The sequence below is a fragment of the Ascaphus truei genome, unplaced genomic scaffold, assembly GCF_040206685.1.
Source record: "Ascaphus truei isolate aAscTru1 unplaced genomic scaffold, aAscTru1.hap1 HAP1_SCAFFOLD_401, whole genome shotgun sequence".
In the NCBI taxonomy this organism is placed as follows: domain Eukaryota; kingdom Metazoa; phylum Chordata; class Amphibia; order Anura; family Ascaphidae; genus Ascaphus; species Ascaphus truei.
This window is the reverse complement of record NW_027456732.1, coordinates 160,809-173,352: the sequence shown is the minus strand read 5'-3', so window position 1 is coordinate 173,352 and position 12,544 is coordinate 160,809. Positions and strand designations below refer to the sequence as shown.

Sequence of the window (12,544 nt, the reverse complement as noted above, 5' to 3'; positions counted from 1 at the left end):
GACCCCGCAGGCGGAACCGCAAGCCCAACAAACTGGCTAGAGATCATCCTTAAAATAGCGAGCGCTATTGCGAGAATGGATATTCACCCCATTGTGACAATGATAGCGAATCTCATCCCGGCCCTTCTCCGGAGCACAGAAACTAACCACCATGGCAGCAACATCTAAACGCAGTTCTGTCATCGTGATGTGGAATGCAAATGGTATCAGCAAGAAGACAGATGAACTCCTTCACCTGATGGAATCGAGGAATGTATGCGCAGCTCTGCTCTCGGAGACCCACCTTCAAGGAAACCAAAAACTAAGCCTGGCGAACCACAGGGTATACCGTACCGACCGGGCAACAGGAGCCAGAGGTGGTGGGACGGCTGTGATTGTTAACACACGGGTCAGCCATAATGAGATTGCACTACCACCCCTCCGGAGTATTGAAGCCACTGGAGTACAGGTAAAGACTGCAACAGGACCACTGCGACTAATTGCCACCTACTGCCCCCCTAAGGTGAAGCTACATTTGGGAGACTTGGAAGCTCTGCTGGACTCCACTGTCCCAACCATCATCGGGGGAGACCTAAATGCCAAACACCGGTGCTGGAACTCAAGGACAGCAAACTCCAGAGGACAAGCTCTTCTTGCTTACTCAAAGGAGAGTGACTTTGTAGTGGCTGGCCCTACAGAACCCACCCACTACCCAGGCACTGCAAGCCACACACCGGATGTCCTGGACATTGTCTTACTGAAGAACGTGAAACATTCTGTCCAGTTGGAAACCCTGGCGGAACTGACCTCAGACCACAACCCAGTTACCATTACTGTTGGCGACGAGATGGAAACCCACCAGCAAACACCCAGGTACAACTTCACCAGGGCAAACTGGAGCCTGTACAAAGAAGAGTTGAGCAACATCACAAACCCCCGCCCCTTGGACACCAACGGAGACATTGATGATGCTGTTAACACCTTTACTACCGCAGTCCAACATGCAATAGAGCACAGCGTCCCAAAACAGATGCCCAAACGCTGCTCCATCTACGACCTACCGAGCGGGATCAAGCAAGCGATAGCTGAGAAAAACAGGGCTCGACGCCAGTGGCAGAAGTTCCGCACACCTGACCTTCTGGTAAAGTACAACTCACTTGCCAGACTACTGCGATAGCAAATCAGCCAACACCGGGGGGAGAGGTGGGAGGCCGCAGCAGCCAAGCTGAAGGAATCCGACAACTCTGTTTGGAGAATGACCCGACGCCTGACCGGGAAGAAGGAGCCTAATCCACCTATCCAGGGCCAGACCCACCTGGCATGTAGCAACAAGGACAAGGCAGAGGTTCTCGCTGACACACTGGAGACAACTTTTAGGCCTAACCAAGCCAGCAAAATAGCACGGGAAGTTGAGCAAGGAGTTAACAGGCATCTTACCGAGCACCTACCAGAGACCGAAGCGGAAACCCTTGAAGGATGCACCAGGACTGAGATAACGCAACTTGCAGAAAAGCTGGCAAATGGCAAAGCACCAGGAAGTGATGGAATTACCAACCTGGCCATCAAGAAGCTTCCGCCGGCAGCCATGGAATGCTTTACAGAAATCTTCAATGCATGCATGCGGCTCCAGCACTTTCCTCAATCCTGGAAGGAAGCCAAGGTCATTGTATTTCCAAAGCCTGGAAAACCACGGAGGGATCCTGCAAACTACCGTCCGATAAGCCTGCTCTCTGGACTGTCGAAACTCCTGGAGAAAGTTATTCTTACGCGCCTCCGCCACTTTGCCTCTGGTAAAAACATTCTACTAAAGGAGCAATTTGGATTCCGGAAGGACCACTCAACCAACCATCAGCTGCTGCGAGTCGTTGACATAATAAGCCATGGGTTCAACATCCACAAATCAACTGGAGTTGTCTTCTTGGACGTGGCCAAAGCGTTTGACAGAGTTTGGCATGAAGGACTACTGCACAAAATGATCAACCTGAAATTCCCAAACTACCTGATTAAGCTGACTGCAAGCTACTTGCGGGAGCGCACATTCCACGTGGCTGTGCGAGAAGAGCTCTCAACAACACGCCCCATCCGCGCTGGCGTGCCACAGGGATCAGTCCTGGGACCTTTCCTTTTCAACCTCTTCATGAATGACATCCCCACAGACCTCCACAAGACTCAACTGGCACTCTACGCAGACGATGTGGCAGTCATCTCCCAGTCCTTCAGAGAGAAAGAAGTAGCTAAGAACATCCAGAAAGCACTAGACATGCTATCAACATGGTACAGCGACTGGCAAGTAGGACTGAACTCCAGCAAGACTACAGCTACACTGTTTACCAAAAAGAGGATCAAGGCACACCCGCCAATCACCCTCAACGGAGAGGCTGTCAAATGGGAGCCAAACAGCTCTTACCTAGGTGTAATCCTAGATAGCAAACTAAGCTGGAGAAACCACATTGAGAAGATTCAACAGAAGGCAACAACCAAGCTGGCAGCACTGTACCCTCTGCTGAAGACAAGGACCATGCCCATCAAGAGCAAAGTCAATGTGATCAAGGCGATCATTAGACCCACAATGACATACGCCTCCCCGGTGTGGAGTGGTTGCCACCAACATCAAAGATCATCTCTCCAAAAATTACAGAACAAGGCGCTGCGGATTGCGTCCAACGCTCCACTTCCTACAAGAATAGCAGACCTTCATAGGGAACTGGGTATCGAGATGTTAGATGAACATCTAAAGAAGCTCAACAAGAAATTCTACAAGGAACTGGACCAGAACTCAAACCCGCTGATCAAGAAGCTTGCTGCGATCTCTGCAAACCCATTTGACCGCTACCCACGACCCATCACAGCGCTGAACCTGTGAAACCAACTCAACTGTGGCAAGTAACACAGATCAAGAAGCTTCCTAAAGAGTGCGACAATACACTCAACAAGAGAACTTGGAGTAATGAGGCTCAAGCCTCGGTATCCAATATCACCACTGACAGATTTAATCTGTCAGTCAGAACAGAACGGTCAGTGGGTTTGTTATTTCTTTTGCTGTTACAGCTGTGGTCAGATTAATAGAAATGTCTGGAAGAGGCAAACAGAGCGGGAAAGCGCGCGCTAAAGCCAAGACTCGGTCTTCTCGGGCTGGGCTGCAATTTCCAGTCGGCCGTGTGCACAGACTTCTTCGGAAGGGTAATTATGCTCAACGTGTGGGAGCCGGAGCCCCGGTCTATCTGGCCGCAGTGCTCGAGTACCTGACTGCGGAGATCCTGGAGTTGGCCGGTAACGCCGCCCGGGATAATAAGAAGTCCCGCATCATCCCCCGGCACCTGCAGCTCGCTGTGCGTAACGATGAGGAGCTGAACCGGCTGCTCGGAGGGGTCACCATCGCTCAGGGGGGTGTTCTGCCCAACATCCAGGCCGTGCTGCTGCCCAAGAAAACCGAGAGCCACAAACCGGCCAAGAGCAAGTGAGCTGAATACCCGAGACCAGGAGCAGAGACCCCCACATACCCAACACAAAGGCTCTTTTCAGAGCCACCCACAATATCGAGAAAGAGACAAATCATTTCATATTTACTGCAGCGAGATATATTTCTACCTAAGTATGAGTAAGTCTGATTTAATTGTTACTAATATTAAATGAAACATTAAAGAATGTGTATAAAAATAAAGTACATGTATCGCCTCTTGTTAGTGCTGTAATTGTGAAAATTTTATGATTTCGCTATATCTGCAGAAGATAAACACAAAGCAGTCACTTGCAAACCGATATTTACTTTCACTAATTATACAGGTTTGGGTTCAGTTACACTTCTATAGCTCTGTAACTCGTGGAAAAAAACATTTGTTCCATACCATAACGACACTTACTTTTCACGGGGACCTAACTTTCTTACCGACTTTATTATTTCCAGGAAAGCATAAACCGCCACAAAGTCAGTGACCAGATTGTGATGCATGTCTCTTGCTTTAGAACCATAATTTTAAAAAAAGTCTTTTTGCAGGTCCACCTCTATAAATAAAAGCAAAATTGTGTAGCACGGATAATGCAAAGTATAATATTAATATCTTTATATTTGTGAACAAACAAAAAGGCGCCAAAGCATTCAATTTAAACAAAAAGCAAGTAATTGAAACAATACACCACACGGTGGCGCTGTTGGATTAGAAATCGATGTGGGCATTACTTGGATTATAATGCTAAAAGCTGTTTTTAAATCGGACACTAGTCAGCAAGGCATGAAGCTGTGTTATATTGAACTCACCCACACTTTAACTCATTAAAGCAAAGGAAGTGAGATGAGTAACATTTATGCCAAAACAATAAAACGTCAACTATATTCAGCTAACGATGTTTAATGATTGCCCACAAACATGCAAAAGGCATACAATAATTAATTGGGACTTGTTCGAAAATAGTATAAAGATTATATAGAATGATTCAATAACCAAAAAGCTGCACAAATAATTACATCTGTTCTTCAAAATAAACAGCACATGGTGGAACTACTGGTGTTAAAAGTAATGTATTTTTTCCCTTACTTGAGTTGCTTATTTTCCACAAGAAACATTCAAATGGTTGTCAGTATTAATAAGGTAAAATGGAGGCAGCAGGAAGGTTTCAATGGGATTTAAAAGAATGTGTAGAAATGGGTATTTTGTATAATAGAACAATCTGACTTCCCAAACTTTGAACCAAAGCCCTGAGAATCTGAAATTAAATCTCTTTTGAGCAAGAACAATAATCATACTTTTTGTGCTAATAGTATACTCAGTGCTATAAACCAAAATGTAACATGCAGAACAAGTCCCTGGTGTGAATGTGTTTAATCCCGAGGGACTGGTAAAGTTCAGAAACATGTCCAAAGTCCCACAGATCTATGGAATAACATTAATTGTATCAAATAACCATTTTAATGATACATAAACATTTACCAGTACTTAAACATATGTGAAGAGTTTAAAGTGTGTGTGTGTGTGTGTGTGTGTGTGTGTATGTATATATATATATATATATATATATATATGTATATATATATATATTTATTTATTTCCTGGAAGCACTGTATGCTATGTCAGGTGTGCGCAAACTTTCTGTGCTGCGCACCCACTGCCTGGCAACCCCTGTGCTCGTACCCCCCTTACCTAAATCCAGCGTCATATGACGCGTGGGATCGTGACGTGATGTGAACCACACGTATATCTTTGGCGACATGCACAATACATGACCACGTGGCGTCATTTGACGCCAGGTTGCCATGGCAACGTGTCACTGAAGAAAAGGTTGGAGATGTCCACGCCCCCCTAGAATAAACTTGGGCAACCCCTGTGACGGTGAGGGTGTAACCAGGCTCAATAATAAAGTTTAAGCCCACTTGGTTACACCTGATCCGTGTGTAAAGGTTCTAGAGTGCCAGCTCTTGGACCCAGCTGTCGTATATATATATATCTGAGACAATGTAGAAATTATGCGTCAATTCAGTATTTTCTGTATTTTGCCTTTCCAGGGGTGCTTGAGCAACGGATCTCGCGAGGCTGTGAGTTTAAGGGTGGGGGTTTGCAGAGAATCTTCAATCAGATTGTTGCTATGTAGCGGGGTCCCCGAAATATGGGACACCCCAAAGATGTACCCGGGAATCAGGTAATATTCTCGGGCACATTGAAGCGCAATGCTCCAGCAAAATCCAACCCTGGAAACGTTCAAATAAAACGTCCGTGTATCAGACAGATTTAGGGAGATCTTTTCAGAAACCCTCTGTCTGATACACGGACGTTTAATTTGCCCGCCTGTTTGCTGCAAAGCCTTATTTTAGGCTATTGGGACTGTGCACTATACCTTAATCCAAGCTATCTGATGGAGCCGACGGAGCGATCGGTGCTACTTCCGGGTTGTGACGTCACGGACCAAAGATAGCGAGATCAGGAGGGTGAGGTTGAACAGTGCAACCAAGGGAGCCCCAATGTCAGTGTACACAGCATGCATCGTGACAGAGGTTCCTTACATCATCAGCCCCTTTGCTGCAGCTAACAGATAGGATTTTATCCTGACATGCCTGAATATTTCTGCTACATTGTAAGTAGCCATTTTTCTTGTGCTTTATTTGAATTATAAAACGTACTTCACCATATTGGCATCTTTCTCATTTATAGGTCTTACCTCGTCCAGGAATTCTTATAAGGATATTCAACGTTTTTATCCCACAGGTGTTATGTATCTATTCACCTGTTGTCTCTGATTTGCGCCTTTTTGTATTTTGTTTTCTTCATGTATTTCTGGTGTTGTGTACATCCTTTACATTGTGGCAGCATTCATTTGACAGCATTGTATAATTGTTAAAAAATATTTTTGTGCAAGTCAATACCGTTCGGTGGCTAACAAAATGCTTTTATTTGTGCGAGCTTTCGAGATACAGTGATCTCTTCTTCAGGCAAGGTTACAATGGATTACGCCAAGAAATGTACTTTCAAACAGGACAGCTATGAATTTTATCTCTGTGGGTGAAACCTAAACCTCCCCCTGTGCAGTATGCAATTTATGAATTAAGGCAGGGGGGCACAAACTTTTTTCCCTGCGTCCCCTCCTGGAGGTCACCTCACCACCCACCCCCCTCACCTCAATTTACCTCGGCTCCAGCATCATGATGTCACGTTGCCATAGCAACGTGACGTCACATGACCTTGCCGCGTAATTTGACGCCGCGTTACCATGGCGACGCGTGTCGAGCCAAGGTAAGTGAAGGTTTACAGAGGCCGTGCAGCTCCCCCGACCCTTCATTTAAGTGCCTTCGGGAAGCGGGCGGGGCCTCTGTAAACCGCGCGCCCCTCGCAGCCTCCACCGCTGAATTAAGGCGTTAATTGGTCCCAGAACGTGTGTGATGTTAGAGTAAGTGTGTGTGTATGTATATATGTATATATATATATTTTTTTTTTATACATGTGTAGCCAGAACTGGTAATCTGGCTTAAGCCTGGTAAGAGCAGGCCTGCCAGTAGTATTCATGGGTTTTCCCCACTCCCTGCAATAACCTTGAGTCACAGGGAGAGGGAGTGGAACTAGGCCTGAGCATATCCAATTTTGGATCAGACCTGGTGCCCTCGTCCTGACTGTACTTAGGGGTGATTTCCGCCAAATTGGTAGTTGTACCTCTCCCCACTGAGAGGCAGGTCACACAGCAGAGAGCCTGAGCATTGGTCCTTCTCTGATCCTTTTCCCCCCGGGGTTGGGGGGTGGGAGTGAGTGTGGACCTTTCCTCTGCCAGAGGGGTAGGGAAGCGATAGGACAGCTGCGGGGGCCCTTGACTCATAGTGGATGTCCAGGGACCATCCTAAAGCTGGGTAGCCGACTTAGAGACTGTATTGATTCAGGTCACTGCTGTGTCTGTGAGTGCTGACCCAATAAAGCCGTTCCTGTTTATATACCTCCTGCCTGGTGTTTGATCTTACTAGGAGAAGGAATTTTTCTCGCTGTAGGAGATCGCCTCCATTCATCTGGAGCATTCGGCAGATGGAGGCGCTACACTGCTAGAGAACCATGTGGGATATGTACTCTCAGAAACCTGTCCTTTGTCCCCACAACCATCGGCGGATGACACAGCCCACCTGCTTACCAATAGTTAGCATGCACCACACACAAAGTAATGGCCTAGTCTCCCATCGTGTGGGGGAAACAACGTTACATTTGGAGGCGCTGCTTAGGTACTGCTCAACAGGACAGGTTTTCAGCGACGCAAGGCTGGAAGTAACAAGGTAAGCTTCCAGAGCAAGTGCTGATGATGGAGGGAGTGTCAAGGGAGACCAGGCAATTACACCTTTATACCGGGATCATATCACTGTTCAAAACCAAGAAGTAAAACAAATTGTCATTTATTGTATGTCTTTATTTATATAGCACCAAAAGTGTACTCAGCGCTTCACAAAGAATACAGTACAGGGAATTATAATTATACAATAAGTGCAACAAAACCAGACAATAGGAAAGGAAATCCCTGCCCTGAAGAGCTTGTAATCTAAGGTTTGAGGGGAATTTAGAGACAATAGGTGAGGGAATAAGTTCTGTAGATGGCAGTGCGTGGCCACAATGGGTGGTAGGAGTGACTGGGTGTGGGACAATAGCCTTGAGTGGAGGCTATTGGGAACGTTGATTTGTGGGGCGAGTTTTAAGGTTAGTCAGTATTAAATGAAAAGGTTGACAACATTTGCATGGGAGGAGATGGCAGTGAGGCATGAATGAAAGCAAGTGTGTATGTTTGGCTTCAGGGAGATCCCCAGCAGCAGGAAGGAGTAGATAAAGGTTGTGAATAGAGGATTTGTGTGGGTGTTTTTTTATTGAGGGGTAAAGAAGAAGTTGGGAGAGAGGTGTTTAAATAATGGTGCAGTGGCGAGTGGGGAAGTTGGAGAGAACAGACGTTCACAAAGGAGTGAGGAAACAGTAAACAGAAAAGGCAATATAGAGGGCATAGTGAGATGCAGGAGGAGAGACTTCCCAGGTACTGGAGGATAGGAAGAGTACAAATAATCACAGCGTTTACAAAGTAAAGTTCTCACAGTTGGAAAGTTATTGTGTGGAATCAAAATCTTCCTCAATCTTCATCTCGAATTTCAACTCCAATGTTAACTTTGCCCAACACTTAAATATGACACTTTAAGATGGGACACACAGCCAATATAGCTTGTCTTAAATACTCTAAAACACAGTCACATGAATAACAATTATGGGAGGGGTCTGCCTAATCAACTCACAGATATCTTTAAAAAGCACCCTGTGCGTGAAATATGTCAGAGTGCTATTAGGATGTCTGTCCTTATGCCTTTTTAGCCAATAAATCCTTGAAAGAACTTTTGTGTCCTATACTACATTGGTGTGGCTGTGCTTCGGCTCCAGATGGATACAGTTTCTTGCTGATTACCTGCCTGGATGCATGCCGGTCTGGACACGCTGTGCAGAGGCTTTTCCTGCCTTATTGGTGACGCCCCGCTAGAGCTGCTTTGGTGTACGGCAATCTAACCCTTGGAGGATTTTGGCGGTTCCTGTGCTTAGGAGGACGCGCTTATGGACGGCGACGACACCACGTGGGGTGCCATGGAGTCAGCGTGATCGCCTGACCAACACCCGGTTGATGCTTACCACGATTGACGCCGTGCTTGCCTACCTCCAGGATTTCCGCTGGGGAACCACCACCAAGTGTGAAGGATCGGGGTTCCGGTTTGATCGGGTCCTATCGGTCTGAAGTTGCATGAGTAAAGCAGCCATTATTTGCTGCATACGAGTGGCTACTGAGTATAACTCTATACCGTTATTTCATTAGAGACATTGGCTCATGCAAAAAAACGCACTTACAAAAAAACGCACTTGCAGACATTCATCTTGGACCCTTCAATTACTGGACACACATCTTTATACAACAGCATTGTGTCCAGCTTGACACCATTATTGTTTTTTGAGAGCTCCGGATACTTTGGTCTTTTCTCAGACCGATTTTCTTCCAGCTCAGAAACATACCTGTTTTAAGAGATAAATCAGAATGTTAGTCCAGATATTCAAAATGCATCCATGATTAAAGGTATAGAAGATATAGAAAACCATCCAGAGATAATAACTCCAGTGTTAACTCTGCCCAACACTTAAATATGACACTTTAAGATGGGACACACAGCCAAAATGTATTCCATTGAAACAAACGTACACACAGTGGATTACAATAAACATGAGAAAACACACTTACTTGGGACTTGGAGTTAAAAAAAACTATACTTTCCTAGGTGTCGGGTTTATCAATCCAGAGTTTACCCTAAAAAAAGTCTTGAAACTGAAATCACCCTGCCGTTCCAAATGCCACAGCCCCCTCTCTCTCCAAAGGGCTGGAAATCACTTGCTGCTTAGAATCTTAGAAAACTTTAGAGAAACTTAAACTGAAAATCTGAGATGTGTAAGGGTTTTATAAATCTCCCAGTTTCATTCATACAAACCTACAGTCCAATCAAAAGCATGAGAAATGTCTCAGTAGTCAATCAGAGCAGGGCTCACCTGGCTGACGATGTCAGAGGCAGGGGCATGTTGAGCCAGCTTGAAAAAAAACGTGTGGTCTGGAAATATGAATCAGCCAATGGAATTATTCCCACAAGCAGCAACTTCCCCCCAGCTAACCCCTTGTTGGCTCCGCTAAGTCTGGTGTCACAATCAGGGCCCTAGTGGGGTGCCCTCTGTTCTCTCGAACTGACAGCTGGCCTTTTCCTGCTCACTAAATGGTTCTCCCACCTCCACATCCTGGATTCCCTTTGAAGCCAAAAGGCTAGGTATAGAAATACAGTGGCGTCCGCCTTTAGTCTAAATCGGCTAGATCCGCGATTTTCAGATTATCCCGGTTATGTGCGTTTTTGTGTAGTTTTCAACCGGAGTGAACTGCGTTATTTTAGCGCTCGTGATATTAGCATTTTATTCTCGCTTTCTGCAATACTGCAATGCCGTGCAAAAACTCAGGGGGGCGTTTGCGAGCTGTTGTCTTGGAAGTTTAATACCTTCGCGGTTCAACCTACGTCAGTACACAGTCTGTGTGTGCGCGCGCAGTAATTGTAAATTTGCATATTTAAAGTATACATGCATTTGCAGTGCTGTTCTGCAGTACAGTACAGTATGTCTCATTTGAAAATTGTTGAAACGCATAGGTGTGTACAGTACTGTAACAGTGTCACATTTCGGCATATACAGCGCTCTCCCCTCGCTCAGGATAATTAACTTCTTATCTTCTCTACAATGCAGTACATCTCTCCCACACCATTCCTTTGAAAGTGTGTCTGGTTTCAATCACATTTTTGCTTGACAGTAGGAATTTACTGCGCATGCGCCTGTAACTTCGCCCACCACCGCTTGCTTGCCTGAGTGAGTGACCAAATTTTTAAAAAAAAATCTTTTTTATTGTAATTTTTTTACTCCACAAGCCTGCAAAAACCATCTTACTGTATTACGATATTCAATCTGTGCTGTACAGTAGCTTTTGTCTGCAACCCTGTGCGTTTGACTGCACAGGGTTGATTTGTGTGCTTTTTACGTACTGTATTTGGGGGTGTATTATTATGATGAACTGCCTTTTGAAATTAAAGTATGTCTTTAGCTTTGAACTTCATGCGCCTGTCTTTAATTTTTGGAATCTTGCCATTGTGTTTCGAATCCGTCCATAGCCGAGCTTCAAAGCCTCACTGCGCCTGCGTGTAATCCTTGTTAAGATGGGAGCTATTTAGCTGCTTACTGCGCATGACTCACCCAACTCCCCCCCCTCTCCACAGAGTCATTTGACAGACACCTGCACCGAGTAATTCATTTTCTGAAGTTAGTCATTGTGTTTTTAATCCGTCCCTAGCCGAGCGTCAATTGCCTCACTGCGCCTGCGTGTACTCTAAGCCTCTTTGAGATGGGAGCTAGCTGCTTACTGCGAATGAGTCTCCCAACCCCCCCCTTCTCCACAGAGTCGTTAATTTTCTGAATCTTGCCATTGTGTTCTTAATCCGTCCATAGCCGAGCTTCAAAGCCTCACTGCGCCTGCGTGTGATCCTTTTTCAGATGGGAGCTATTTAGCTGCTTAGCTGCTTACTGCACGAGTCACCCAACCCCCCCTCTCCACAAAGTCGTTAATTTTCTGAATCTTGCCATTGTGTTCTTAATCCGTCCATAGCCGAGCTTCAAAGCCTCACTGCGCCTGCATGTGATCCTTTTTCAGATGGAAGCTATTTTGCTGCTTAGATGCTTATTGCGCATGAGTCACCCAACCCCGCCCCCTCTCCACAGAGTCGTTAATTTTCTGAATCTGTCCATTGTGTTCTTAATCCGTCCATAGCCGAGCTACAGTACAAAGCCCCACTGCGCCTGCATGTAATTCTCTTTGAGACGGGAGCTTTGAGGCTTTGTTTACGGCAACGTTTTGTAAAATCCCTTTGCCAATTTGATTTGCACAGAGCATCACCTTGATATTATAATTATAATAATAATAATAATAGCATGTTTTTGTATAGCGCTGTTAGTTACAGTATACGTAGCGCTTTGCAAAGACATTTTGCAGGCACAGGTCCCTCCCTGTCCCGTGGTGCTCACAATCTATTGTATGTTTTTGGTGCCTGAGGCACAGGGAGATAAAGTGACTTGCTTTTTATGTACTGTATTTGGGGGTTGTATTTGGGGGTTTATTGATCAAATTATTATGATGAACTGCCTTTTGAAATTACTGTACTCTACTCTACAGTATGTAATTTCTTTGAACTGCAGCACAACTAATCCTTCATCCCTCCCCCACGCACACACAAACTCTTTTCGACAGACACCTCCACAGAGTCATTCATTTTCTGAAGTTAGTCATTGTGTTTTTAATCCATCCCTAGCCGAGCGTCAATCGCCTCACTGCGCCTGCGTGTACTCTAAGCCTCTTTGAGATGGGAGCTAGCTGATTACTGCACATGACTCACCCAACCCCCCCCCCCCAACCCTTTGAGGCTTTGTTTATGGTAACGCTTTGGAAAATCCCTTCTCGAATTTGAAATGTAAATCTGATGTGCACAGCATTGTGAGAATTGAGAGTAAAAAAAACATTA

At 45.4% G+C, this 12,544-nt stretch overlaps 1 protein-coding gene across 1 annotated transcript; it reads left to right on the top strand.

Annotated features, from left to right (window-relative positions):
• Positions 1-3,023: 3,023 nt before the first annotated feature.
• Positions 3,024-3,640, top strand: LOC142483953 (histone H2A type 2-B). Its single transcript, XM_075583871.1, has one exon. It carries the CDS (start codon positions 3,048-3,050, stop codon positions 3,438-3,440), a length of 393 nt encoding a protein of 130 aa, XP_075439986.1. The 5' UTR covers positions 3,024-3,047; the 3' UTR covers positions 3,441-3,640.
• Positions 3,641-12,544: the final 8,904 nt, after the last annotated feature.

Bases quoted from the DNA above. Each gene is read 5' to 3' on its own strand.
- LOC142483953 (XM_075583871.1), top strand. From the start codon at position 3,048: ATGTCTGGAAGAGGCAAACAGAGCGGGAAAGCGCGCGCTAAAGCCAAG.